Consider the following 25029-nt stretch of genomic DNA (forward strand, 5'->3'; position numbering starts at 1 on the left):
TGCTGTTCTTGTGATGGAGTTCTCATGAGATCTGGTTGTTTAAAAGTGTGTGGCACTTCCCCCTTTGCTCTCTCTCCCCTGCTCCACCATGGTAAGACGTGCTGGCTTCCCCTTCGCTTTCTGCCATGATTGTAAGTTTCTTGAGGGCTTCCAGCCATGCTTCCTGTAAAGCCTGAGCTATGAGTCAATTAAACCGCTTTTCTTCATAAATTACCGAGTCTCAGATAGTTCTTTATAGCAGTGTGAGAATGAACTAATACACTTGCCATTAGAGTCCTTTTACAAATGATAGATTTTCAATGATAGATTTAATGCTGTCATTCTGTATTGTTCCAGGCAGACATTTTTCCACACATACATTCCCCCTCTCATGCCATATATATGTGCTTTGTGTGTGTGTGTGTGTGTGTAAATATAAATGTCCATTAGGTGTTCAAATGGATATTCTATTTGAGCTGCATTTTCAAGCCGCTTGTTTTTTCTTCTCTAATGATAACAGTGTTTTAGAATCATAAGCAACAATAATATTTTCTGTTAAACTCCCTGATATAAATACACCTCCTTTTAAAATTCTGTCTTAATAAGGTGGTGAGGCTGGGCACGGATGCTTGTGCCTGTAATCCCAGCACTTTGGGAGGCCAAGGTGGGAGGACTGCTTGAGCCCAGGGGTTCAGGACCAGCCTGAGTGACATAGTGAGACCCTATCTATACAAAAAATAAAAAGGTGGTGATTAGGGACATTCTATTGATTTTTTGATAACAGGTTGTACGCATACGAGTTTATAGCTCATCAAATATTTGTTGTGTACAAAAAGATTTTCAGTACTTCAATTTATTGTATAAAGCATGATACTGAGAATAACTCATAAAAAATGAGACGAGACAACTTCTCACAAAAGCTTCCAAGAAAAAATTAGTTATGGGGGAAAAACACATGAGTTGGCATCAACGATCTGGATTACCAGTTCTTCCCTCCTGAGCTTTAAGTTTTCCATTTCTAAAATTGAAGCAATTTCTTCTGAATCCCCATAAAGACGAAATGAGACTGGATGAATGAGCATTTGTAAGTTCTACCTCCCTATGCAAATTATTTTCTGACCATTGCCACTGGTACTTTCTATGCCTTCCTCAAGAAACTTTACTGGTTACTGGTTATGATTATTTCCAATATTCAAATTAAATTTGAGTAAAAATTTTTCCCCTGAGCTTATCACTACTTTTCCCAAAATATTCCAAAGCATCTCCTACTCATTCCAACACTGCATTTCATACATACATTTATTCACTCCACGAGTGATAACATTAAAGTTTCAAAAGCATTTTCACATGACTTTCATTTGACCCTCCTATCTAGCCAGGGATGTGCATGCGGAACACTGTTTCTTGTTTTATAGACACTCCCATTTGTAGTTGAAGCATCCAGAGCTGTAGTCTTGCAGCTGGAAAGTGACTCAAGCCACCTGGCTTCCCACCCGCTTCCCCCACACTGCTGAACAAGTCTCCATGAGTTGTTCTACATCCAGCTTCACACCTAAAATCACTTGGAGGTTTCTGGTTAGTAAACTCAAACTTCTCTCCCTCTTTCCAACATCTAACTTCAGTGACATGATGCATGGGTATGAAAGCTTTCAGTTTCTAAGAAGCTTATGAAGAGCTTTCTGGGCACTTCAAAATCTTCCATATTCAGTATTCAAAGTGATATGGCAAAAGATCACAGGCTGCAAAACTAACAGCATAAAAGCCATTCATAATTTAAAAGGAAATTGTGAAGAGTTAAATTACTTGATTTTCCCCTCAAAACTTGGCAATGCAGTTCTTCAGGGAGGTGAATAAAGTATGATTTCTTTAAAGAATATGGTCAAATCCCTGTAACAACAAACTATGCATAAATATTCATGACAACAACATGCTCAATGACTTAATCTACTGCTTACTAGTAGGGGTAATAAATCCATTCTGGTTTAATAGTCTCTACTTTTCTTGGTAATATTATTTGGAAAGTTTTAAACAGGTGATGTGTTTCCCCTTTAGGGTTGTTATTTTGCTTGAGATAATTTTCTACTTAGTATTTTCAATTAGTAGCTTAAAAAAACGCATTTTAGAAATAGTCTACCATAATGTTCTGAATTTCATCCCCTGCTGAGTTTGCTTCCCTAGTCTATAAAACTAAAGAACATGCTTCCATTTTTAACCGATTTTATCTTCTGAACACTTTTTTAAAAGAATGCTGCAAAGATCAGACTTCAAAATACATTTACAATAATTACAAAGGTAAGATATGAGGGAAAAAAATCAAGTACAGAACAATGTGCACAGCCGACTTACATCTGTCTAAAATATAGTTATATAAGTATGTACAGCCATGAACTATCTCTGGATGGATACAAATGAGAAACACTGACTTTTTATTACATACTATTTTCAACATTGAGTTTTTAGGTCACGTGTGTATTATTTTTTAAACATAAAAGTGAGTTAATTAGAACAAACGCTAGAAGAGAAAATTCTCTCGGACTGACCATTTGCTAACCATCAGTATATAAAATTAAAAGGAAAAATGCAGGTGAGGAAGGCAGCTCCATGGATCATCTGAGAGAGCTGCTGGGCTCCAGGGGGCCTCTGCTGGCTCAGGACGGTGATGCCCTTCAAGATGCAGAGGCTGTGCATGGGAAATAAGCCCACAAATTCTATCAACACTTTTATTCAAGGCTAGTAATCTACCTAAGCCAGCATTCCTGCAGCGCATATCCAGGAGGTGGGAAGAGAAAATGTGAAAAGACTGTGGAATTAGAAACAAGTTGAACTGACAACTGAGTGATAGCTAAGCTTCACTGGGTGTTATTATGTGTAGGCAACAAATTGAAACCACTTTGATTTCAATTTCCAAGATGATTCATCTAGAGTTTGTCATATTTAATTCCAAACTCAGCAGTGCTGTTTTATGCAGAGGAAGATGCTGAAAACACTCAAATAATGAGCCATTAGGCAGTCAATGAAAAACTCCTATATACTTAAAACATCCAACATCCAACTATCATGTCTACCGGTATTTCCTGCAAATCCATAAGGGTCAGAACTCGCAACTGCAAACCTGAAACCTCAAGCTGTTCTGACACACAGCACTTGACATGACTCCTGAACTCATCTACATACCAATCAACAGTCACTGAATAACTACAGTGGGCTAGGACTGGGGATACAGGGAGCAAGGGAATTCCTGTCTTCAAATAAGGTTGCCACACTGAGCGGAGAGAGATGTGTATCGACTGTCATCCTAAAAAGAACTGCTTCCATGGGTGCACACACAAGGAACAGAGAGAGATGGAAGGAGGCCAAGTAAGTTTCAGAGGAGGTGCCTCTGAGCTCAGACTTGCCTGCCCACAGAGGGGAGAAGGAAGAAGTATTTCAGATGGGGAACTCAATCCGCATGCACACAGAGGCACAATAAAGGATGTTAAATTCAGAGAAAGCTAAGTTCTGAGCAGCCAGAACATAAACTTCAAAAGAAGCAGTGTCAGGAAACATGGCTAGAGGGGTAAGGAAGAGCCAGCCAGTTCACTGAGGGTCTTATCTGTTACATGCAGGATGTTACCTGGTAGACATGGAGTGGCACAGGAAAATATCCTGCTGGGAATTACCCGTTAGGTTTGTGTGCCGCCAAGATCACTCACGTCTGAAAAACAGTGACACTGCTTCTTTGGAAACAAAGCTTGAGCGGCCGCTGTCCAAGTAAAAAGCAGGTAAAGCTTGGCATTCGGGGCTTTAAATGACAGGATATCACTTTCTACCAGAGTAACCCTGAGGAAGTAACCACACTTCTGAGTTGTATCTTCTATAAAGAAGATTCCTTTTCTGCAAAATGAGGTTGCTCAAACAGCAATTTTGTTTGATCAAAATGAGGATCAAACAGCAGAATGAACGTGAAAGGTACTTTAGGACGGCTGTTTACAAAACTCCCACACCGGGTTCTCCTCTGCTCTCACACCACAACGATCATCAATGCAGAAGATGTCTGTGACCAGAAGTAGGGAGAGTCTCTCCCCACCAAGTGAGCAATCAGTTTGGGAACAGACAGGAACTGGGTGTCCTCCAATTCAATTCCTGGAGACAGCGCCAGATCTGATGTCCAAGAACAGAACACATCCAGCACAGGAGAAAGATGAAAGCCAGAAGGCTCAGCAAGGCAGCTTATCCCACCTTCTTCCAGTAAGATGAAAAGTATTTACGTTCAAAACAATAGAACGCATGTGCTCTGACAGTGGTAAGTACAGGGGAATACAAAAGCACACAGGGGAGGACCCAACCCAGCTTGGAGGACTGGAGAAAGGTTCCTGAGAGAGGTGACACCCGAACCAAGTAGCTAAGCAAAGAAATGGTGGCAAAAAGCATTAAAGGCAGAGTTTTTGGTATGGCTGCAGCACAGAAGGATGAAGTTGGAAAAACAGAGGCCGATTGTGGGATGTGCAGAACATGCTGGGGCAATGGGAGATCCTGAAGGATTTTGGGTGGAGAGGAGGATGTCTACACCTCCATTTTAGAATGACTACTCGGGCAGTTGTTCAGGGGAAAATATAAAAGTAAAAACATGAAGACAAGGTGATGTTCATGAGGCTGTCGCAGGACGTGTAGGTGAAGAACTATGGAAGACTGAATTAAGGCGAGGACATGAGGTGGAGAGATGGAAACAAATGGAAAGGTGGTAACTCTCACCCACTCACTGGTGACACATCCGTCTGTCTAGAAGACATTCAGAAAGCCTTTGCATCTTGATGGGAAAAACATCCTGGATTCTCTCTAATTCTTCATTTTTCCTTTTAGACCAACAATCGGATGCTTTCCAGAGATTGCCAAGAAGCCCCTGGAGAACTAGCTGACTCATGCCCATGTGCTATCTCAGGCTACCAGAGGGCACCTCTTTCTGTCTGGACCAGCTGAAAGGTTAGAAATCAGGTGTTCAGGCATCATCACTGGGCCCCGTGGACTTTACTGGCTTCTGTTCCCACAGGATTAATGCTGCTTCCTCAAGCAATGACTCTGAACAGCGGCTACCCTATGTTGTTGCACCCAGAAAGGGAATGGTGGTGGGTAGCTGGAACTATGCCACAGGGTGGGTGGGTAGTGTGACAACCAGGAATTAGAGGCCAAGAGCTAGCATGAGGGCAGGACAGCTCCAAGGAACACTTTAAAAGGAAAAGACAATTTGATAGACGTGATGGTTAATATCAAGTGTCAACTTGATTGGATTGAGGAATGCAAAGTATTGTTGCTGATTTTGTCTGTGAGGGTGTTGCCAAAGGAGATTAACATTTGAATCACCGGACTGGGAGAGGCAGACCCACCCTCAGTGTGGGTGAGCACTGTCTAATCAGCTGCCAGTGTGCCTAGAATAAAGCAGGCAGAAGAAGGTGGAAGAAGCCAACTGGCCAAGTATTCCAGCCTTCATCTTTGTCCTGTGCTGGATGCTTCCTGCGCTTGAACATGAGGCTCCAAGGTCTTCAGCTTTTGGACTCTTGGACTTACATCACTGGTTTGCTAGTGGTTCTTGGGCTTTCAGCCGCAGACTGAAGACTGTACTGTCGGATTGCCTTCTTTCAAGGTTTTGGGACTCGGACTGGCTTCCTTGCTCCTCAGCTTGCAGACTGCCTATTGTGGGAATTCATCATTGTGGGTGGTGTGAGTCAATACTGCTTAATAAACTCTCCTTCATACATAGCTATATCCTATTCCTTCTGCCGCTCTAGTCTAGAGAACCCTGACTAATACAATAGAAAAATGGTGATAGAAATAAGAACGAGAGTTAATGGGCAGAGATGGTGGGTTGATAGAAGCTGGATGGAAGAAACAGAAATTGGGGTAAGAGGCAGAAAGGAATAAAAACCCAGACGTATTCTTTATACTACAATGCCAAGCTCTATGTCCTTTAGAGTAGGTACTCTAACGCTGAATTGATAAAAGGTACACAAAATATAAGACCTGGAAATAAAACACTTTCCACCAAGTGGAAAGAACTGTAGGAACACAGAAGCAGAAACCAAGATAAACACACCTTCACTTTGAACCCTTATCCTTCAGTATTTTGCTTTATTTCTTGGCAAGCTTTAGTTGTTTCCTGCAGAGTGACTGCAGTATGTGGATTTGGAAAGAGTAGTGGCCAGATACGAAAGGTGGGATGGAATGAAACGGTGTTCTCCTAACTCATCTGTGTCACAAACAATACATGCATTAGGACCTTTTCTTTTTATTTTGGTATAAAGTAATTTACTATCAGGGAAAACAAGAAAAATATAAGTTGTACTACAACTTTCATCCAAGAAAACTACTTTAATGAAAGAAATGAAACTGAAGATTATAGCCCAAAATGTGGCTGTGCAGCCAGTTTTTCGGCTTTCTTAAAAGCTGTAACTTGTTGTCTATCCCACATCCATCTTCAGTTCTCTAGTTTGCTGCCAATCTAATCCACATTTACTTAACTGTCTCATATGGATTTACAGCAAGCGGCAAGGTCTTGAGGTCCGGCACCATGCCATAGTCATCTTCCAACCCCAAGGCTCAGCAGCAGGTGTGGCACATGAGGGATGCTTAATGACTGACAGCTGACTGATGGAGTGGCTGATACACTTAGGTTTGTGTCCCTACCCAACTCTCATCTTGAATTATAATCCCCATAATCCCTATGTGTCAAAGGAAAGAGCAGGTGGAGATAATTGAATCATGAGGGCGGTTTCCCCCACGCCGTTCTCGTGGCAATGGGTGAGTTCTCACAAGATCTGATGGTTTTATAAAGGGGATTTTACTGCTTTGTTCAGCACTTCTCCTTCCTGCCGCCTTGTGAAGAAACTGCCTTGCTTCACTTCTGCCTTCTGTCATGACTGAAAGTTTCCTGAGGCCTCCCTAGCCATGCTGAACTGTGAGTCAATTAAAACTCTTTCCAGTCTCAGTTAGTTCTTTACAGCAGTATAGAAACAGACTAAAACAGTAAATTAATACTGCAGAAAGCAGGGTGCTGCTATAAAGATACCCAAAATGTGAAAGCAACTTTGGAACTAGGCAACAGGCAGAGATTGGAACAGTTTGGAGGGCTCAGAAGAAGACAGAAAGATGCGGAAGGGTTTAGAAGTTCCTAGAGACTTGTTGAATGACATTGACCAAAATGCTGACAGCGATATGGACAATGAAGTCCAGGTTGAGGTAGTCTCAGATGGAGATTAGGAACTTGCTGGGGACAAAGGTGACTCTTGCTATTCTTTAGCAAAGAGACCGGTGGCATTTTGCCCCTGCCCTAGAGACCTGTAGAACTTTGCTTGAGAGAGATGATTTAGGGTATCTGGTGGAAGAAATTTCTAAGAAGCAAATCATTCAAAAGGTGACTTGGATGCTCTTAAAAGCAATCAGTTTTATGCATTCACAAAAAGAGATGGTTTGGAATTGGAACTCATGTTTAAAAGGGAAGCAGAGCATAGTTACTTCTAGGAAGTAACTAACTTGCTTTTGATTTTACAGGCTCATAGGCAGAAGGGACTTGCCTGGTCTCAGATAAGCCTTTGGACTTGGACTTTTGGGTTAATGCTGGAATGAATTAAGATTCTGGGGAACTGTTGGGAAGGCATGACTGGTCTTGAAATGTGAAAGGGACATGAGATTTGGGAGAGGCCAGAGGCAGAATGATATGGTTAGGCTTTGTGTCCCCACCCAAATTTCATCTTGAATTATAACCCCCATAATCCCCATGTGTCAAGGGAGAGGCCAGGTGGAGGTAACTGGATCATGAGGGTGGTTTACCCCAAGCTGCTCTCATGAGATCTGATGGTTTTATAAGGGGCTCTTCCCCCTTTGCTTGGCATTTCTCTTTCCTGCCATTTTGTGAAGAAGGTGCCTTGATTCCCCCTCACCTTCCTCCATGATTGTAAGTTTCCTGAGGCCTCCCCAGCCACGCTGAACTGTGAGTCAATTAAATCTCTTTCCTTTATAAATTACTCAGCCTCGAGTGAATTTTATTTTTTTATTTTCTTTTTATTTATTTATTTATTTATTTTTGAGATGGAATTCCAGTCTTGTCACCCAGGCTAGAATGCAATGGCGCAACCTTGGCTCACTGCAACCTCTGCCTCCCAGATTCAAGCGATTCTCCTGCCTCAGCCTCCCCCTTAGTTGGGATTACAGGTGCCCACCACCATGCCCAGCTAATTTTTGTATTTTTAGTAGAGACGAGGTTTCACCATGTTGGCCAGGCTGGTCTCGAACTCCTGACCTCAAGTGATCAACCTGCCTCGGCCTCCCGAAGTGCTGTGATTACAGGAATAAGCCACTGTGCCTGGCCTGGGAAGTTCTTTATAGCAGTATGAAAATGGACAAATATAGTGGCCTTCCAATCTTACATAATCAGGAAAGGTACAGCATGGGGTAGGCAAACAGTAGGACCTTAATATAAATGATATAGTTGGAATGGAAGAGTGAGATCTAATTTCAGCACCGGCATCCCAGTTCAATGACATCCACTTAGAGACCTCAGTCAAATATATTTGATAACTCAACTGACTTTTAGGGGGAAAAAATTCAAGTTTACCATATGCATTTGGTCGAAGTAAAGCTTCATTGTGTTTCAACGTACTTAGAGTTTTAGAGGAAATTATTTAGTACTTGTGTACGCACATAGCGCTAATGAAAAGATAAGAATAAAACAAATTTGCCAAATTTCCACTTAATCACTTCAGTCCCTTAATTTATAACACATATTAATGCATGTTTCTTATTTCACATAAAACCATACCTGAGATGTAAAAAAAAAAAAAAACAAAATTACTAGAGTAAAGTTATATAAAATAAGCATCTGTATAAAGCAGCAGTAGCTACCAAAGAACAACAAAAAAAAAACCACGATTCCCAAAACAAAGTAACACCTTAGGTGAGCTGGTTAAAAGAATAAAGCATTCCTGTTTCTTGTCCAAATGCTGACATGAGAATAAAACTATGCCCATAACCAATACACACCCAATAGTGATGGTGTCCGGGGAGAGTCACCTGTTATGGATGGCCTTTCCACGTGTCTTGTTGTAAATAAACACTGATGGATGAAAGCCTATCTATCACCACAAACGGAAGGTTTTCACATCATTCTAGTTCTTAGATATGATTTGGAAGGTTGAGGCAGCTAGAACTTTGACAGACACATGAAATTATTTCCTTACATAAAACATAAGACCTGGAAATAGAGAAAGCTTTCTACAATGTGGAAGAACTATAAGAACACAGAAACCAAGCTAAACACATCTTTACTTTAACCCTTATCTTTTAGTATTCTGCTTTATTTCTTTGCCAGTTTTAATTGTGGAAATCTTAAATAGACTTTTTTTTTTTTTTTTTTTTTTTTGAGGCAGAGTCTCACTCTGTTGCCCAGGCTGGAGTACAGTGGCACAATCTCGGCTCACTGCGAGCTCTGCCTCCTGGGTTCATGCTATTTTCCTGCCTCCCGAGCAGCTGGGACTACAGGCGCCCGCACCACGCCTGGCTAATTTTTTTGTATTTTTAGAAGAAACGGGTTTTCACCGTGTTAGCCAGGATGGTCTTGATTTCCTGACCTCATGATCTGCCTGCTTCAGCCTCCTAAAGTGCCAGGATTACAGGCATGAGCCACCACACCTGGCTAAACAGACTTTCTTATAGAGTGACTGCACTATCTGAGTTTGGAAAGAGTGACGGCGAGATACGAAAGGTGGGATAGAATTGAACGATTTTCTCCTAACTTACCCAGTCAAAAATAGTACATGCTTTGGGACTTTTCATTTTGGTATAAAGTAATTTACTATCAGGCAAAACAGGAAAAATATAAGTTGTATTAGAATTTGTTTGGGGTTGGGAAAGGAGGACACTTGCCTCGATAAAATCTGAACCTTGGATTTATGCACACAGTGGATTATAAAGTCTAATCAATTTAATTATCTACTCTTAAAATGATCCAATACAAAAATTAGATAATTTCACAATGCTGATAATTAAAACTGGTCTGTCTATACAAGTACTTGGAAGGATTTTCCAGTGGCATCTGCAATACTTTTGTCTCCACAAAAGAAGACACATGTAACGTGAGGCCATGTTTACCTGCTTTCACTTGGAAATTAACAACAAAGTTACATAAAAGCTGTCTGAGGCTTATGGCAAGTAGGAATAATATGTTTCAACATTCTGTCTGTACAACTGACTACTCTCATACCTCTGGCTTAAAAAAATAGAGTGCAGTATTGCTCAAAGAATTATGTTGCCTACTTTCCTAAGTTAGGCACAGCCATCTTCCTTTTAGAAAGTCAATTAAACCAACAGTTGTCCGTTTTGCCTTTCCTACTGCTTTAGCCATTCCTAACTAAGAACTTAGTAAAATTAAGTAAATGAAAGAAGAGTTAGAGGGAGGAATCAATATTCACAATAAATATTAAACTCCACTTACTGATGCCTGGAAAAGCAACTTGGTTGGATACAGAAAAGCCAAGGGCTGCCTGCCACTTGGAATACATTCTCGATACAAACATGATCAGTTCCTCCAAAAATTAAACACGTGTTTTGAGCATTTTAGAAAAGGCTTAACTCTGCTCATTAATAAGATGGAAATCATGAAGACTCACTCTGTAAAGAGGATGGCACTTGTCCCTGAAACATGGAGCCAATCGGGCATAGATCTGGAGGCTATAGTAATACGCTGCCAGTTGGAGAGATAATGCAGAGGGGGACTGCTTTTCAAAGCACCGGTTAGCATCTAACACCTAGGAGGGAACATGTTAGAATTAACTCAGCTGAAAGGAAATTAAGAAGATCATTATAAACCATTACATTTCTAGTCATTCCTGCAGATTTTTCATCCAAAGTTCCCATTATATCAACTCAAGCTCAAGATCAACTTAATAATAACTACATTAAAAATCATAAGGCACTACAAAGCAGATCCTATGCAATAAAAGTGGATGTAAAGATCGACATTTAAGCTAACTGTAGAACTGACTCTCTAGATACTGACCAGGATCCTTTATTACCTAAGAACTAAGAGGAGGAGACGACATGCAATAAATAATTTTACCGATAAAAATTCACAGTATACATTTTTCATTTATCATTTTTAAGTTCTTCATTGGTAAGGCAAACTTACCTGTGGTAAGGCAAGAAGATAAGCAAGAGCCAAGGTCATGTCATTTGGCAAGGCTTCACTTGCCAGTTGCAAGAGAACTGAATGCAGAAAAAGAAACATTATTTTACTGAGGTTGCATATGATAGTCATTAAGTGCCATGGTTTCAGCCCTATAAGATTTCAACAAATAGTTTGTGGCAGAGACCTTTTATGAAAGTCTGTTCAGCATCATCTAAACACAGATCACATGGAACCGTGTTAAATAGTAACCTTGCCTTAATTCAGAAAAAGCATACTGTTGGTTATTTATACATGAGGAAATTCTGTCAGGGCAGCTGCAAAGGCTAAGTGCAAAGACATGAGAGAGGCTGGTTTCCTAGAGCTGGGTCTTTCGGTTTTAAAGATGCAGACCATGCTACAAAATTGTGTATCAACGTTAGCTAATACGGAGGGTGATAATAGGAGTACTAAAGATCAGAGCAATAAAATAGCGTCAGGAGTGCAAATTTAGGGTAAATCTTTTGATTACTACAATGACGATAATATGATTTTGTTCCTTCCAAAATACCCCTCTTCATGATGCTCCACAAAAAGAAAATCAGTCTTTTGTTTTGCTTGTATATCTTAAAATATCCCAGTCATTAAAAACTTTTCTTTTTCACATAATTTTTTACACAAACCACAACTTGCCAATGTCATAGCTTTAACGTAAGAGCATGCATTGCCAATACGGTCTGTGTTTGTACACAGTTTGTTTCAGTAAGGATGTATCCTATTCATTTAGGATCTCAGTAGCAAATACTAGGTAGTCATATGTAATCACCATATGAATTCTTTATTTTTAAAAAACACTCTCATGATTGGCACTAATGCCAATCATGGTGGGAGGGTGAGGAGGAACCTACAAATGCCTCAAGTGTCGGAGGCTGACCTAGAACTCAAAATTTCCTGTGGGTGATTCACAAAGAAAATCTGCTATGTCTTCCCCACTGTATATCTACAAAGGGAACATCAGTTCTCCAAATATTCATTTCCTACATGTTATCCAAACCTTATGAACCAAATGGACCACCAGTCAGCCTCAGCCCCTGCAAGGAATCATACAGCTTTAGAGATATTTTGTAATCAAAAGCTATTTACTTCAAGGTCTACTTCCAAATGTATTCCTTCACTCAATATCAGCAAGAACCTTCTTTGAACCAGACACTGCCTTATGAATTAGAATCTTTTCAAGAATAAAAAGACTCTAAAGAAATAATTCAAAATACTATTCAAAGGGCCCAAACCAAATTTTGTACAACCTATTATAATATCAAAGAAAACACAGCTGGGCATGGGGGTTCATGCCTGTAATCCCAACACTTTAGGAGACCAAAGTGGGAAGATCGGTTGAGTCCAGGAGTTTGAAAACAGCCTGGACAACACCGTGAGACCCCATCTCTACAAAAAATTAAAAAAAAAATAGCTGGGCAATGGTGGGATATGCCTATAGTCCCAGCTACTCAGGAGGCTGAGGTGGGGGGGATCACTTGAGCCCAGGAGGTTGATGCTGCAGCGAGCTATGATTGTGCACCGCACTGCCTGGATGACAGAACAAGACTCTGTCTAAAAAAGAAAGAAAGAAGAAGGAGAAGGAGAAGGAGAAGGAGAAGACAGAAGAGAGAAGAGAGAAGAAGAAAGAAGAAGAAAAAGAAAGAGGAGGAGGAGGAGGAGGGGCGGGGTGGGAGGCAGGAGGATTAAGAGGAGAAGGAGAAAAAAGAAGAAGAAGAAAAAAGAAGGAGGGGAGGGGGAGGAAGAGGAGGAGGAAGAGGAAGAGGAGGAGGAAAATTGGTAAATACACCCCAAAAGACTAACAAATGAAGAATGAAGGTGTTAAGCTATAAATTTTTGATACTAGAAAGAGAAAGCATGTAGAAACTGCTGAAAATTCTAAACTAATTGAGAAGGATTTACTTAGATCCTAGAAATAACATACTACACAAATACACAACACACACACACACACATACACACACACACACACATACACACACACGACTGCCTACTTGACTTAATTGCTACCTTATATATTCTATTATTTGATAGCTGCCTAACAGTCCTTCAGGATCCTTATTTTGAGAGAAAAATAATTCTATTTTATAAACTAATAATTCTTCTCTGTTAATTTTATTTCTTATAGTCATTTAAAAGGTGGACTTCAATTGCAACCTCACCTAGTTTTTTTCCCACTCCATTTTAATTTTCTTCAGATACTCCCTTCTTTAGACACAAAAGAGGCCAATTTTCAAACAAGCATATCTGAACCCACTCATGAAGCTTAGCACTGTCTCTTCAAAGGAGCCCTCAGGAGCCCTTATTTCAGGTGTGTGGTTGTTTCTCCAGGTTGGAGACCTTCTTTCTTGGAGTTGTAGTTGGAACCAATCTCAGGCCCACCTAGGAGATGAAGTCCTATTACAGTCTTCCAGTCACATCTAACTTTTTATCATAACATCAACTCAATCTTTCCCTTCATTTAATATCCATTTGCTCATTTCCAAAACACAAAGCACCCTCAAGGGATAAAAATATGTGACCACTGAAGATATTCCAAATAATATGCTACAGGCTCGAGGAAAATCCCAAAACAAAAACAACCCAACAAAAAACAGCAATGATTATATCGTTGCAATAAATGCATAATCCCCAGGAAATGTCTTTGAAGGAGAGAATTTTCATTTAGATAGGTAAGTTCCAGTAGGTTTATTTTTGAAATAGTTATATCATAGACCAGACTCACAAAATGGTCACTAACATTTTTTGAACATACATAATTGAATATAAGGCTTACAACAGGCAAAAAAGAAAATACACAGTTAATTTTCATGAGCTCAAAGTAACGACAAAAATCACACTCATAAAGTTGTCTAAAGGGTCATCAATGTTAGTTTAAACTAAGTGGTGAAAATCATCAACCTAAAGTTTGTTCCAAGTGAATAATATGGACATAGACTTTACTTCATAAATACAACTATTTATGAATCTTGTTGTTGTTGTTGTTGTTGTTGTCGTCTTTTTTACACTGCTTTGACATGGTGGGGGCCTTGTTAATCCTGGAGAGACTTCCCCTCCCAGGTCTAGCTAGTCCCTACAGAGTAAAATAACTTGCCTGTGAGCACACATCTGACATGCAAACAAACCAATCACAGCCCATACTTTGAACCACCTCCCCTATCTTGGCTTTTCTACTCCAAGAGGCAATAATCCTCTGCTTTAATCACTCCACAGCAAGGTAACTAAACAATCAGAGACCACCCCTCCATCCCAGAGCCCACCCAAATTATCCATACAATTCAATCTCCAATTTGCCCAAGCTTGCCTACCCTGCCTCGTCTATTACTTCCCATGAAACCCAGGCCCTCACCCATGCTTTCCCCTGGCTCCTTCTGCCTCTAAACCACCAGGATGCTTCCCCACCTGGGTGTGTCCTGCCTTCCATTTTTAGGGATCTGTGTATATAAACTTCTTCCTTCGTGACAATCATTTCCATATCTGTGTGTCTGACCAATATCCAAATAAAACCAAAATCCCAGGCATGTTTTAGAACAACAACTACAACAAAATCTATAAATATATAATGAATCTCTTGCCTACAAAATCAAACAGAATGATACAGCAGGAAGGAAACCACTGTCAGAACCAGAAAGTCCTGGGATCAAAGCTTAGGTCAACTGATTGACTATGTAATATTGAGTTCTAGAATTCAGAATGTTTTGGACTTTAGGAGGTTGTACTATATACATATCATGTATTACATGACACCCTAAGTATGGTGTGGGAACACCCAATAATCAAAGACATTAATATCTCTGCTGCAAAACATTTGAATACTTATATTAAGTGAGATAAGCAGACTATAAAGTAGCCTCATGTCAGTTTAGTTCAGGTTTTGATGCCAAACAAATTATAAAAATCTTTCTGGTTTTCAGAGTATTTTGCATTTGGGGTCTGAAGCATATTTGCTTCCAATGTAAATGAGGATTAAATGAAGTAAAGTATGCAAAGTGCAGAACATCACTGTAGCACACAGAAAGTACCCAGTAGGTTCCCTCCATCCCTCTATAAATCACAGGCTTGAGTAAACAAATTCTTTTCTTCAGTTATAACATGTTTTCATTTCCCTCTAAAAATGATTGATAAAAGGTTCTTCCAATAACAACCACAGTGCAACAAAGAGTTATTTCCATTTTATATAAATCATAATTATTAATGAATTAATGATTGCATTTAGGCATAAACACTAATTTCACCAAGAAGCAAGAGCAGACTTATATAGTCACACCTGATGAGCTGATACACATCTGTTATCTTATTTCCTGTGGCTTAGCTGCTTCTCAATGAGCACTCAGCAATCGTTTGAATTAGTTCCCCCTCACAACCTCTCTATGGAAGAAGTTAGATGTTTTCCTCAACTTACAAGAGAGGATTTAGAGTCACAGTAACTTTTTTATTTGCCTAGTGCCAATACACAAACAAATCACCACAGTGTTAGAAAAGAATTCTCCCCTTGATAACTCTCCACTCTGACAACCTCCACAGTCCCCTTTCTTTTCACTGCTAACCTTACCAATGAGTGGTCTGCCCCACTGCACCCATTACCTTGACACTCACTTTTTCCTCAAGTACCTCCATCCCTGGGTCCCAACTAATATGATCTCCAAAGGTCACCAAACCCAAGGTCTTTTCTCTCTTAAATCTCACTGTAGCACTAGGCACTCCCAGATAGGCCTGCCTTTGACTTCAAAGACACTGAGTTCTCTTGTACCTGTTCCTCAGATGATCTTCCTCTATGTGGGTCACCAGATCTTCATCCTTGATCATTAAATGTGAGTAATCAGTTAGGTCAGTTCAACACTGTCTCTCTTTTTTTTTTTTTTTAATTATACTTTAAGTTCTAGGGTACATGTGCATAACGTGCAGGTTTGTTACATATGTATACAACACTGTCTCTTAATCCCACCTTACATCCCCAACTAGAGAATTCCACTACATTCTTTTTTTTTCTTTCCTTTTTAAAAAGATGGGGTCTCAGTCTATTGCCCAGGCTGCAGGAATGGGACAATCTTGGCTCATTAAAGCCTCAAAATCTGGGCTCAAGCGAACCTCCTGCCTCAGCCTCCCACGTAGCTAGAATGACAGGCATGTGCCACCACACCAGACTATTTCTTTAAAATTTTTTTGTAGAGACATGTTCATGTTGCCGAAGCTGGTCTTCAACTGATGGCCTCAAGTGATCCTCCTGCCTCAAATTCTCAAAGTGCTGGGATTACGGGCATGAGCTACCATGCCCAGTCTCAATTCTATTCTTAAATTCAACTGGTACCCTGGTCTATTTTCCCACTATTCAGGTTTGAACCATCCCACAAGACCGGCCTTATCAACTCCTTGTTGGACACTGCCATTCAAATGCTACCTCAAATTAATCATTCTTTACCCAGTATCTTTCATATTTCTAAAATAGTACCTTATTTTCCCAATAAACTGAACTTAACACCACAGAGTCATCTTGGACTTCATCCTCTCCTCCGCTGCCAGCACTTGGTTCCTCATCAAATCCAAATGAGTAATTTTGAAAGAACTCTTTCACACATACTTTCTATTTTCACTGCCACAAACTCTAGGCTTTAATTGTTGAAAAATTAGACCCTTTCAACAGCCCCCCAAAGCTGTTCTACCTGATGCCATCAGTCTTTCTCCTTCCAGCACTTTTTTTTTTTTGAGACGGAGTCTTGCTCTGCCGCCCAGGCTGGAGTGCAGTGGCCGGATCTCAGCTCACTGCAAGCTCCGCCTCCCGGGGTCACGCCATTCTCCTGTCTCAGCCTCCCGAGTAGCTGGGACTACAGGCGCCCGCCACCGCGCCCGGCTAGTTTTTTGTATTTTTTAGTAGAGACGGGGTTTCACCGTATTAGCCAGGATGGTCTCGATCTCCTGACCTCGTGATCCGCCCGTCTCGGCCTCCCAAAGTGCTGGGATTACAGGCTTGAGCCACCGCACCCGGCCAGCACTTTCTTAAAATAGCAGTTTCATATTAATTTTACTCAAGCACTGAGTAATTTGTGTCATTCTCTAGCTTAGAGAAAGAATCTTCCTTAGTTTCCCATTCCCTAAAAAACGAAAGTTAACATTTCCTATTGACCATTTAAAGTCTCCATAAATATGGGCCAACCTTAATCTGTGGTTTTAATTTGCCATTAAACCCACCCTGTATGTCAACCAAATCAGTCTGTTATCCAAACTCTCTGCCTGTGCTCATGCCATTGCTTTGTATAACAAAAATAATATAATTGATCTAAAACACAAATACCTATAATTTAAAAAATATATGCTCTGAGTGAGTCAAACATGAAATAGGTGTTTTACATTACTTAGCTCTAAGTGTCTCAAAAATCCTGCAAGGAGATAGTATTGTTTTTACACAGGCTTGGAAGCTTATGTATCTCTGCCAAACTCAGAAAGGCAGTTCATCTGTAAAGACAGGAAACAGAAGATCCAAAATAAGATCAGTATCTTTCTCAATCAGTACCTATCCGGCTATTGACAAGGTTACGCTATGACAAACAATTAACATACGCCATTTTAAGAATGTGAATGAAGATATTCTTAGGATAAATTACTATAAGTAGAGCTACTAGGTCGAACAATACACACAACTGCAATTTTCATTGCTACTGCCATGTGGTTTTCAAATTCTCACTTTGAGCATCTCCTCATTTCAGCATCTCCTCCAGAAATGCTGCTGAGCTTGCACAGCTCACTCACCCAAACATCCATGAGGTCTAACTCCCTAGGGACTTCTTCACATCTATTTCAACCACCACAGCCAGCTGCAGAATGAGCAAAATTCTCTCGACCAGTTAAAGACTTCATTCATGAGTTGACTCCTCAGAATTAATCCTAAGCAAAAGGCTCTCTGGCTTTCTATTACCCTTTCTGGGAAACTATGACTCAGATTTTAACCACACGTCACCTGGTGAACTCCAGTGAAATCCACAATAGTAATTCTATTTAAATTCTTCAGTGATTGGGTTATATTATCCAGACAACCCTCCTACAGATTAAAACTGTAAACTCAAGTATTAAAAGGCCAGGCCTGGTGGCTCATTCTTGGTGGCTCATTCCTGTAATCCCAGCACTTTGGGAGGCCGAGGTGGGTGGATCACTTGAAGCCAGGAGTTCGAGACCAGCCTGGCCAAGCCAAGATGGTGAAACCCCATCACTATTAAAAATACAAAAAAACCCTATCTGGACATGATGGCATGCACCTGTAGTTCCAGCTACTCGGGAGGGTGAGGCATGAGATTTGCTTGAACCTGGGAGGCAGAGACTGCAGTGCGCCAAGATTACACCACTGCACTCCAGCCCGCGCAACAAAGAGAGACTCCAACACAAAACAAACAAACAACAACAACAACAACAACAACCAAGTATTAAAAGTCATTGGATAGGTACCTAAAGCAAATAGAAACTGGAAGATGGCTGCCATTTGAAAGAATGAATGGTGAGTTTCCCATCTTTACAGCTTCAATCCTGAGGGCAAGTTACTGCCCGTGACATGTTGGGCAGGCAAAACTCAGATAGAAAACCTGCAGTCTTGAAAAACTACAGCCCAGAAAATCCACAACAGCTGAAAGTAAGAGATTCTGGTGGTCCCTTATAAAACTAAATAAACCCATAATATTTGACACAGCAATTCTACCATTAAAATTTACCCAAGAGAAATGAAGACACATGTCCACAAAAACACTTGTATGAGAGTTCACAGCAGCTTTTTAAAAAACAATACCATAAGCTGAAAGACCTCAGGTATCCTTTAACAGGAGTGTGGATGAACAGTTTTACATGCGTACAATGAACTATTACTCAATACTTTAAAACAAAAACACAAACCTACTGATGGATGCAACATAGATGAATCTCAAAAACTTTCGCTTTAAGTGCTATACAAAATAATACTTTTTTGCATTTGAGTGCATTTAATGAATTCTAGAACAATCAAAACTAATCTACAGTGGGGGAAAAATCAGAGCATGGGGTACCTTGTAGGAAGTGTGGGTTGGGCGTGTGCTGGGAAGAGGATGAGACTTTCTAGGGTGGCAGTAAGGTTCTGCATCTTGACAGGAGTGAGAGTTACACAGGTGCTGCACTTGTCAGAATCTCTACAATCATACAACTAAGATTTTTGTAATTCACTGTAAATTTTAAAACATACAAAGGTAAAAAATACTCTAGTTAAAGATATGCAGTGTAGTGTCAAGAGGTGAAGTTTACTGATGTCTGTGATTTACTTTGAAATGCATCAAAAAAGAAGTTGGGTTTGGTTGATGAATACAGGGGTGGAGAAATATAGGTACAGTAAATGTGGCAATATTAATTGGAGGGTACATGGGAGTGTACGGGAGTGAACGGAGAATGAACAGGAGTGAACGAGAGTTCACTGTAGAATTATTTCAACTTTACTGTGAATTTTAAATTTTGTCAACAAAAATGCTGGGGAAGAAAAGAGAAAAAAATCCTCCCTGAAAACCGTGTCAAATGCTTAAGCTCCCTGTCCGTTACTTATTCCCCAAAGGGGGTTTCCTAGAAGACGCTTCTGGACAAGTTATATATGCCTGGTCTCCAGCACTGCACTCGGTCAGCTGAGTTTCTGGCCACACTAAACCCATGGCCTCCCAGCTGCTTCAAGACTGGAAGAATCCCAAGCATCAAGTATACCGTTCTCCATATGACTTGAGATGGAAAGCAAAGGAATCTCTCTTCTTGAATCCCTAACACAATTGTTGTTGAAGTTATCTCATGAACTTTTTTCTCCCACACAATAATTCCAGGCATTAATCTCTATAACCCAAGTGCCTAGCCCAGGGCTCTCTTAACTAACATTAATTGTAGGGAACTGATGGGGACAGTGGAGAACATGAGTCTCCACTCTACCCCTGGGCATCAAAACTGTCTCAGCAGCCCTCACCCAGACTCAGAGATTCTAACGAAGTAGAAATCAAAACCCATATTGGAAGCTTCTTAGACTTGGACTCCACAAACCATATGAAGCAATATTTGACAAAATATTTAGAGAAGATGGTAAGTAAGTTTTGCTGGGATGCACAACATGTAATATTGGCTAGAGACTGAATTACAGGGACTTTGCCATTAAACATAAATAAATAAATAAATAAATAAATAAATAAATAAATAAATAAAACCTGCTCTACATTTAGCAGTGTGCATGAATTTAACTTGTAATGTCAGTTCTCAAACCTTGAATATAACGCATTGTCTGAGCAAGTTATGTGGCCAAAATCAGATGAACTCTATGCTTAACTCTCCATTCCAAGATGGCCGAATAGGAACAGCTCTGCTCTGCAGCTCCCAGCGTGATGGACGCAGAAGACAGGTGATTTCTGCATTTCCAACTGAGGTACCTGCTTCATCTCACTGGGACTGGTTGGACAGTGGGTGCAGCCCACGGAGGGTGGGATGAAGCAGGGCGGGGCGTCGCCTCACCTGGGAAGTGCAGGGGTGATGGGATTTCCCTTTCCTAGCCAAGGGAAGCCATGACAGATTGTACCTGAAGAAAAAAACGGGACACTCCTGCCGAAAATACTGCACTTTTCCCAACGTCACAGCGACCGGCAGACAAGGAGATTCTCTTACCTGACTGGCGTGGCAGGTCCCATGCCCATGGACCCTTGCTCACTGCTAGCACAGCAGTCTGAGATTGAAATGCCAGGTGGCAGCCTGGCTGAGGGAGGGGCGTCCACCATTGTTGAGGCTTGAGTAGGTAAATAAAGTGGCCCAGAAGCTCGAACTGGGAGGAGCCCCCCACAGCTCAGCAAGGATTACTGCCTCTATAGACTCCACCTCTGTGGGCAGACTATAGCTGAACAAAAGGCAGCAGACAACTTCTACAGACTTTAATATCCCTGTCTGACAGCTTTGAAGAAAGCAGTGGTTCTCCCAGCACAGTGTTTGAGCTCTGAGAATGGATAGACTGCCTCCTCAAGTGGGTCCCTGACCCCGTGTAGCCTAACTGGGAGACACCTCCCAGTAGGGGCCAACAGACACTTCATACAGGCAGGTGCCCCTCTGGGATGAAGCTTCCAGAGGAAGGATCAGGCAGTATTATTTGCTGTTCTGCATTATTTGCTGTTCTGTAGCCTCTGTTGGTGACACCCAGGCAAAGAGGGTCTGGAGTGGACCTCCAGAAAACTCCAACATACCTGCAGCTGAGGGACCTCACTCTTAGAAGGAAAATTAACAAACAGAAAGGAATAGCATGAACATCAACAAAAAGGACATCCACACCAAAATCCCATCTGTAGGTCACCAACATCAAAGACCAAAAGTAGATAAAACCACAAAGATGGGGAGAAACCAGAGCAGAAAAGCTGAAAATTCTAAAAACCAGAGCACTACTGCTACTCCAAAGGAACGCAGCTCCTTGCCAGCAATGGAACAAAGCTGGATGGAGAATGACTCTGACAAGTGGACAGAAGTAGGCTTCAGAAGGTTGGTAATAACAAACTTCTCCGAACTAAAGGAGCATGTTCTAACCCATCGCAAGGAAGCTAAAAACCTTGAAAAAAGGTTAGACGAATGTCTAACTAGAATGAACAGTGTAGAGAAGACCTTAAATGACCTGATGGAGCTGAAAACCATGGCACAAGAACTTCATCATGCATACACAAGCTTCAATAGCCAATTCGAACAAGTGGAAGACTATCAGTGACTGAAGATCAAATTAATGAAATAAAGCAAGAAGACCAGGTTAGAGAAAAGAGTAAAAAGAAACAAATAAAGCCTACAAGAAATACGGGACTATGTGAAAAGACCAAATCTAAGTTTGATTGGTGTACCTGAAAGTGATGGGGAGAAGGGAACCAAATGGGAAAACACTCTTCAGGATATTATCCAGGAGAACTTCCCCAACCTAGCAAGGCAGGCCAACATTCAAATTCAGGAAATGCACAGAACACCACAAAGATACTCCTCGAGAAAAGCAACCCCAAGACAAATAACTGTCAGTTTCACCAAGGTTGAAATAGGCTCAAAATAAAGGGATGGAGGAAGAGCTACCAAGCAAATGGAAAGCAAAACAAAAAAGCAGGGGTTGCAATCCTAGTCTCTGACAAAACAGACTTTAAACCAACAAAGATCAAGAGACAGAGAAGGCCATTACATAATGATCAATTCAACAAGAAGAGCTAAGTATCCTAAATATATATGCGCCCAATACAGGAGCACCCAGATTCATAAAACAAGGCCTAAAAGACCTACAAAGAGACTTAGACTCCCACACAATAATAATGGGAGACTTGAACACCCCACTGTCAATATTAGAGCAGTGAGACAAAAGGTTAACAAGGATATCCAGGACTTGAACTCAGCCCTGGACCAAGCAGACCTAATAGACATCTACAGAACTGTCCACCCCAAATCAACAGAACATACATTCTTCTCAGCACCACATCCAACATATTCTAAAATTGACCACATAATTGGAAGTAAAACACTCCTTAGCAAATGTAAAAGAACAGAAATCACAACAAACTGTCTCTCAGACCACAGTGCAATCAAATTAGAACTCAGGATTAAGAAACTCATTCAAAACCACTCAACTACATGCAAACTGAACAACCTGCTCCTGAATGACTACTGGGTACATAACGAATTGAAGGCAGAAATAAGTTCTTTGAAACCAATGAGAACAAAGACACAAGTTACCAGAATCTCTGGGACGCATTTAAAGCAGTGTGTAGAGGGAAATTTATAGCACTAAATGCCCACAAGAGAAAGTAGGAAAGATTTAAAATCGACACCTAACATCACAATTAAAAGAACTAGAGAAGCAAAAGCAAACAAATGCAAAAGCTAGCAGAAGGCAAGAAATAACTAAGATCAGAGCAAAACTGAAGGAGAGAGAGACACAAAAAACCCTTCAAAAAATCAATGAATCCAGGAGTTGGTTTTTTGAAAAGATCAACAAAATTGATAGACTGCTAGCAAGACTAATAAAGAAGAAAAGAGAGAAGAATCAAATAGACACAATAAAAAATGATAAAGGGGATATCACCGCCGACCCCACAGAAATAAACAACCATCAGAGAATACAATAAACACCTCTACACAAATAAACTAGAAAATCTAGAAGAAATGGATAAATTCCTAGACACATACACCCTCCCAAGACTAAACCTGGAAGAAGTTGAATTTCTGAATAGACCAAAAACAGGCTTTGAAATTGAGGCAATAATTAACAGCCTACCAACCAAAAAAAATCCAGGACCAGACAGATTCACAGCTGAATTCTACCAGAGGTACAAAGAGGAGCTGGTACTATTTCTTCTGAAACTATTCCAATCAATAGAAAAAGAGGGAATTCTCCCTAACTCATTTTATGAGGCCAGTATCATCCTGGTACCAAAGCCTGGCAGAGACACAACAAAAAAAGAGAATTTTACACCAATATCCCTGATGAACATCGATGTGAAAATCTCAGTAAAATAATAGCAAACCGAATCCAGCAGCATATCAAAAAGCTTATCCATCACGATCAAGTGAGCTTCATCCCTGGGATGCAAGGCTGGTTCAACACACGCAAATCAATAAACATAATTCATCACATAAACGGAACCAATGACAAAAACCACATGATTGTCTCAATAGATGCAGAAAAGAACTTCAACAAAATTCAACAGTCCTTCATGCTAAAAACTCTCAATAAACTAGGTACTGATGGAATGTGTCTCCAAATAATAAGAGCTATTTATGACAAACCCACAGTCAATATCATAATGAGTGTGCAAAAACTGGAAGCATTCCCTTTGAAAACTGGCACAAGACAAGGATGCCATCTCTCACCACTCCTATTCAATATAGCGTTGGAAGTTCTGGCCAGGGCAATCAGGCAAGAGAAAGAAACAAAGGGTATTCAATTAGGAAAAGAGGAAGTGAAACTGTCTCTGTTTTTGGATGACATGATTGTATATTTAGAAAACCCAATCGTCTCAGCCCAAAATCTCCTTAAGCTGATAAGCAACTTCAGCAAAGTCTCAGTATACAAAATTAATGTGCAAAAATCACAAGCATTCCTATACACCAATAACAGACACACAGACAGCCAAATCATGAGTGAACTCCCATTCACAATTGCTACAAAGAGAATAAAATACCTAGGAATCCAGCTTACAAGAAATGTGAAGGGCCTCTTCAAAGAGAACTATAAACCACTGCTCAAGGAAATAAGACAGGACACAATCAAATGGAAGAACATTCCATGCTCATGAATAGGAAGAATCAGTATTGTGAAAATGGTCATACTGCCCAAAGTAATTTATAGATTCAATGCTATCCCCATCAAGCTACCATTGATTTTCTTCACAGAATTGGAAAAAAAACTACTTTAAAGTTCATATGAACCAAAAACAAGCCTGCATAGCCAAGACAATCCTAAGCAAAAAGAACAAAGCTGGAGGCATCATGCTACCTGACTTCAACCTACACGGTTACAGTAAGCAAAAGAGCATGGTACTGGTACCAAAACAGATATATAGAACAATGGAACAGAACAGAGCCCTCAGAAATAACACCACACATCTACAACCATCTGATCTTTGACAAACTTGACAAAAACAAGAAATGGGGAAAGGATTCCCTATTTAACAAATGGTGCTTGGAAAACTGGCCAGCCATATGTAGAAAGCTGAAACTGGATCCCTTCCTTACACCTTATACAAAAATTAATTCAAGATGGATTAGAGACTTAAATGTTAGACCTAAAACCATAAAAACCCTAGAAGAAAACCTAGGTAGTACCATTCAGGACATAGGCATGGGCAAGGACTTCATGTCTAAAACACCAAAAGCAACGGCAGCAAAAGCAAAAATTG

General features: G+C 40.5%; 1 protein-coding gene across 1 annotated transcript in view; it reads right to left on the minus strand.

The window, feature by feature from the left end:
* Positions 1–25029, minus strand: part of NBAS (NBAS subunit of NRZ tethering complex) — a 399905-nt gene that overhangs the window by 125205 nt on the left and 249671 nt on the right. The window contains 2 exon segments of the mRNA XM_017871408.1: positions 10614–10751; positions 11132–11208. Of these exon segments, the coding sequence (XP_017726897.1) occupies positions 10614–10751; positions 11132–11208 (215 nt within the window).

The sequence above is a fragment of the Rhinopithecus bieti genome, unplaced genomic scaffold, assembly GCF_001698545.2.
Source record: "Rhinopithecus bieti isolate Rb0 unplaced genomic scaffold, ASM169854v2 scaffold_4781, whole genome shotgun sequence".
Classification (NCBI taxonomy): Eukaryota; Metazoa; Chordata; class Mammalia; order Primates; family Cercopithecidae; genus Rhinopithecus; species Rhinopithecus bieti.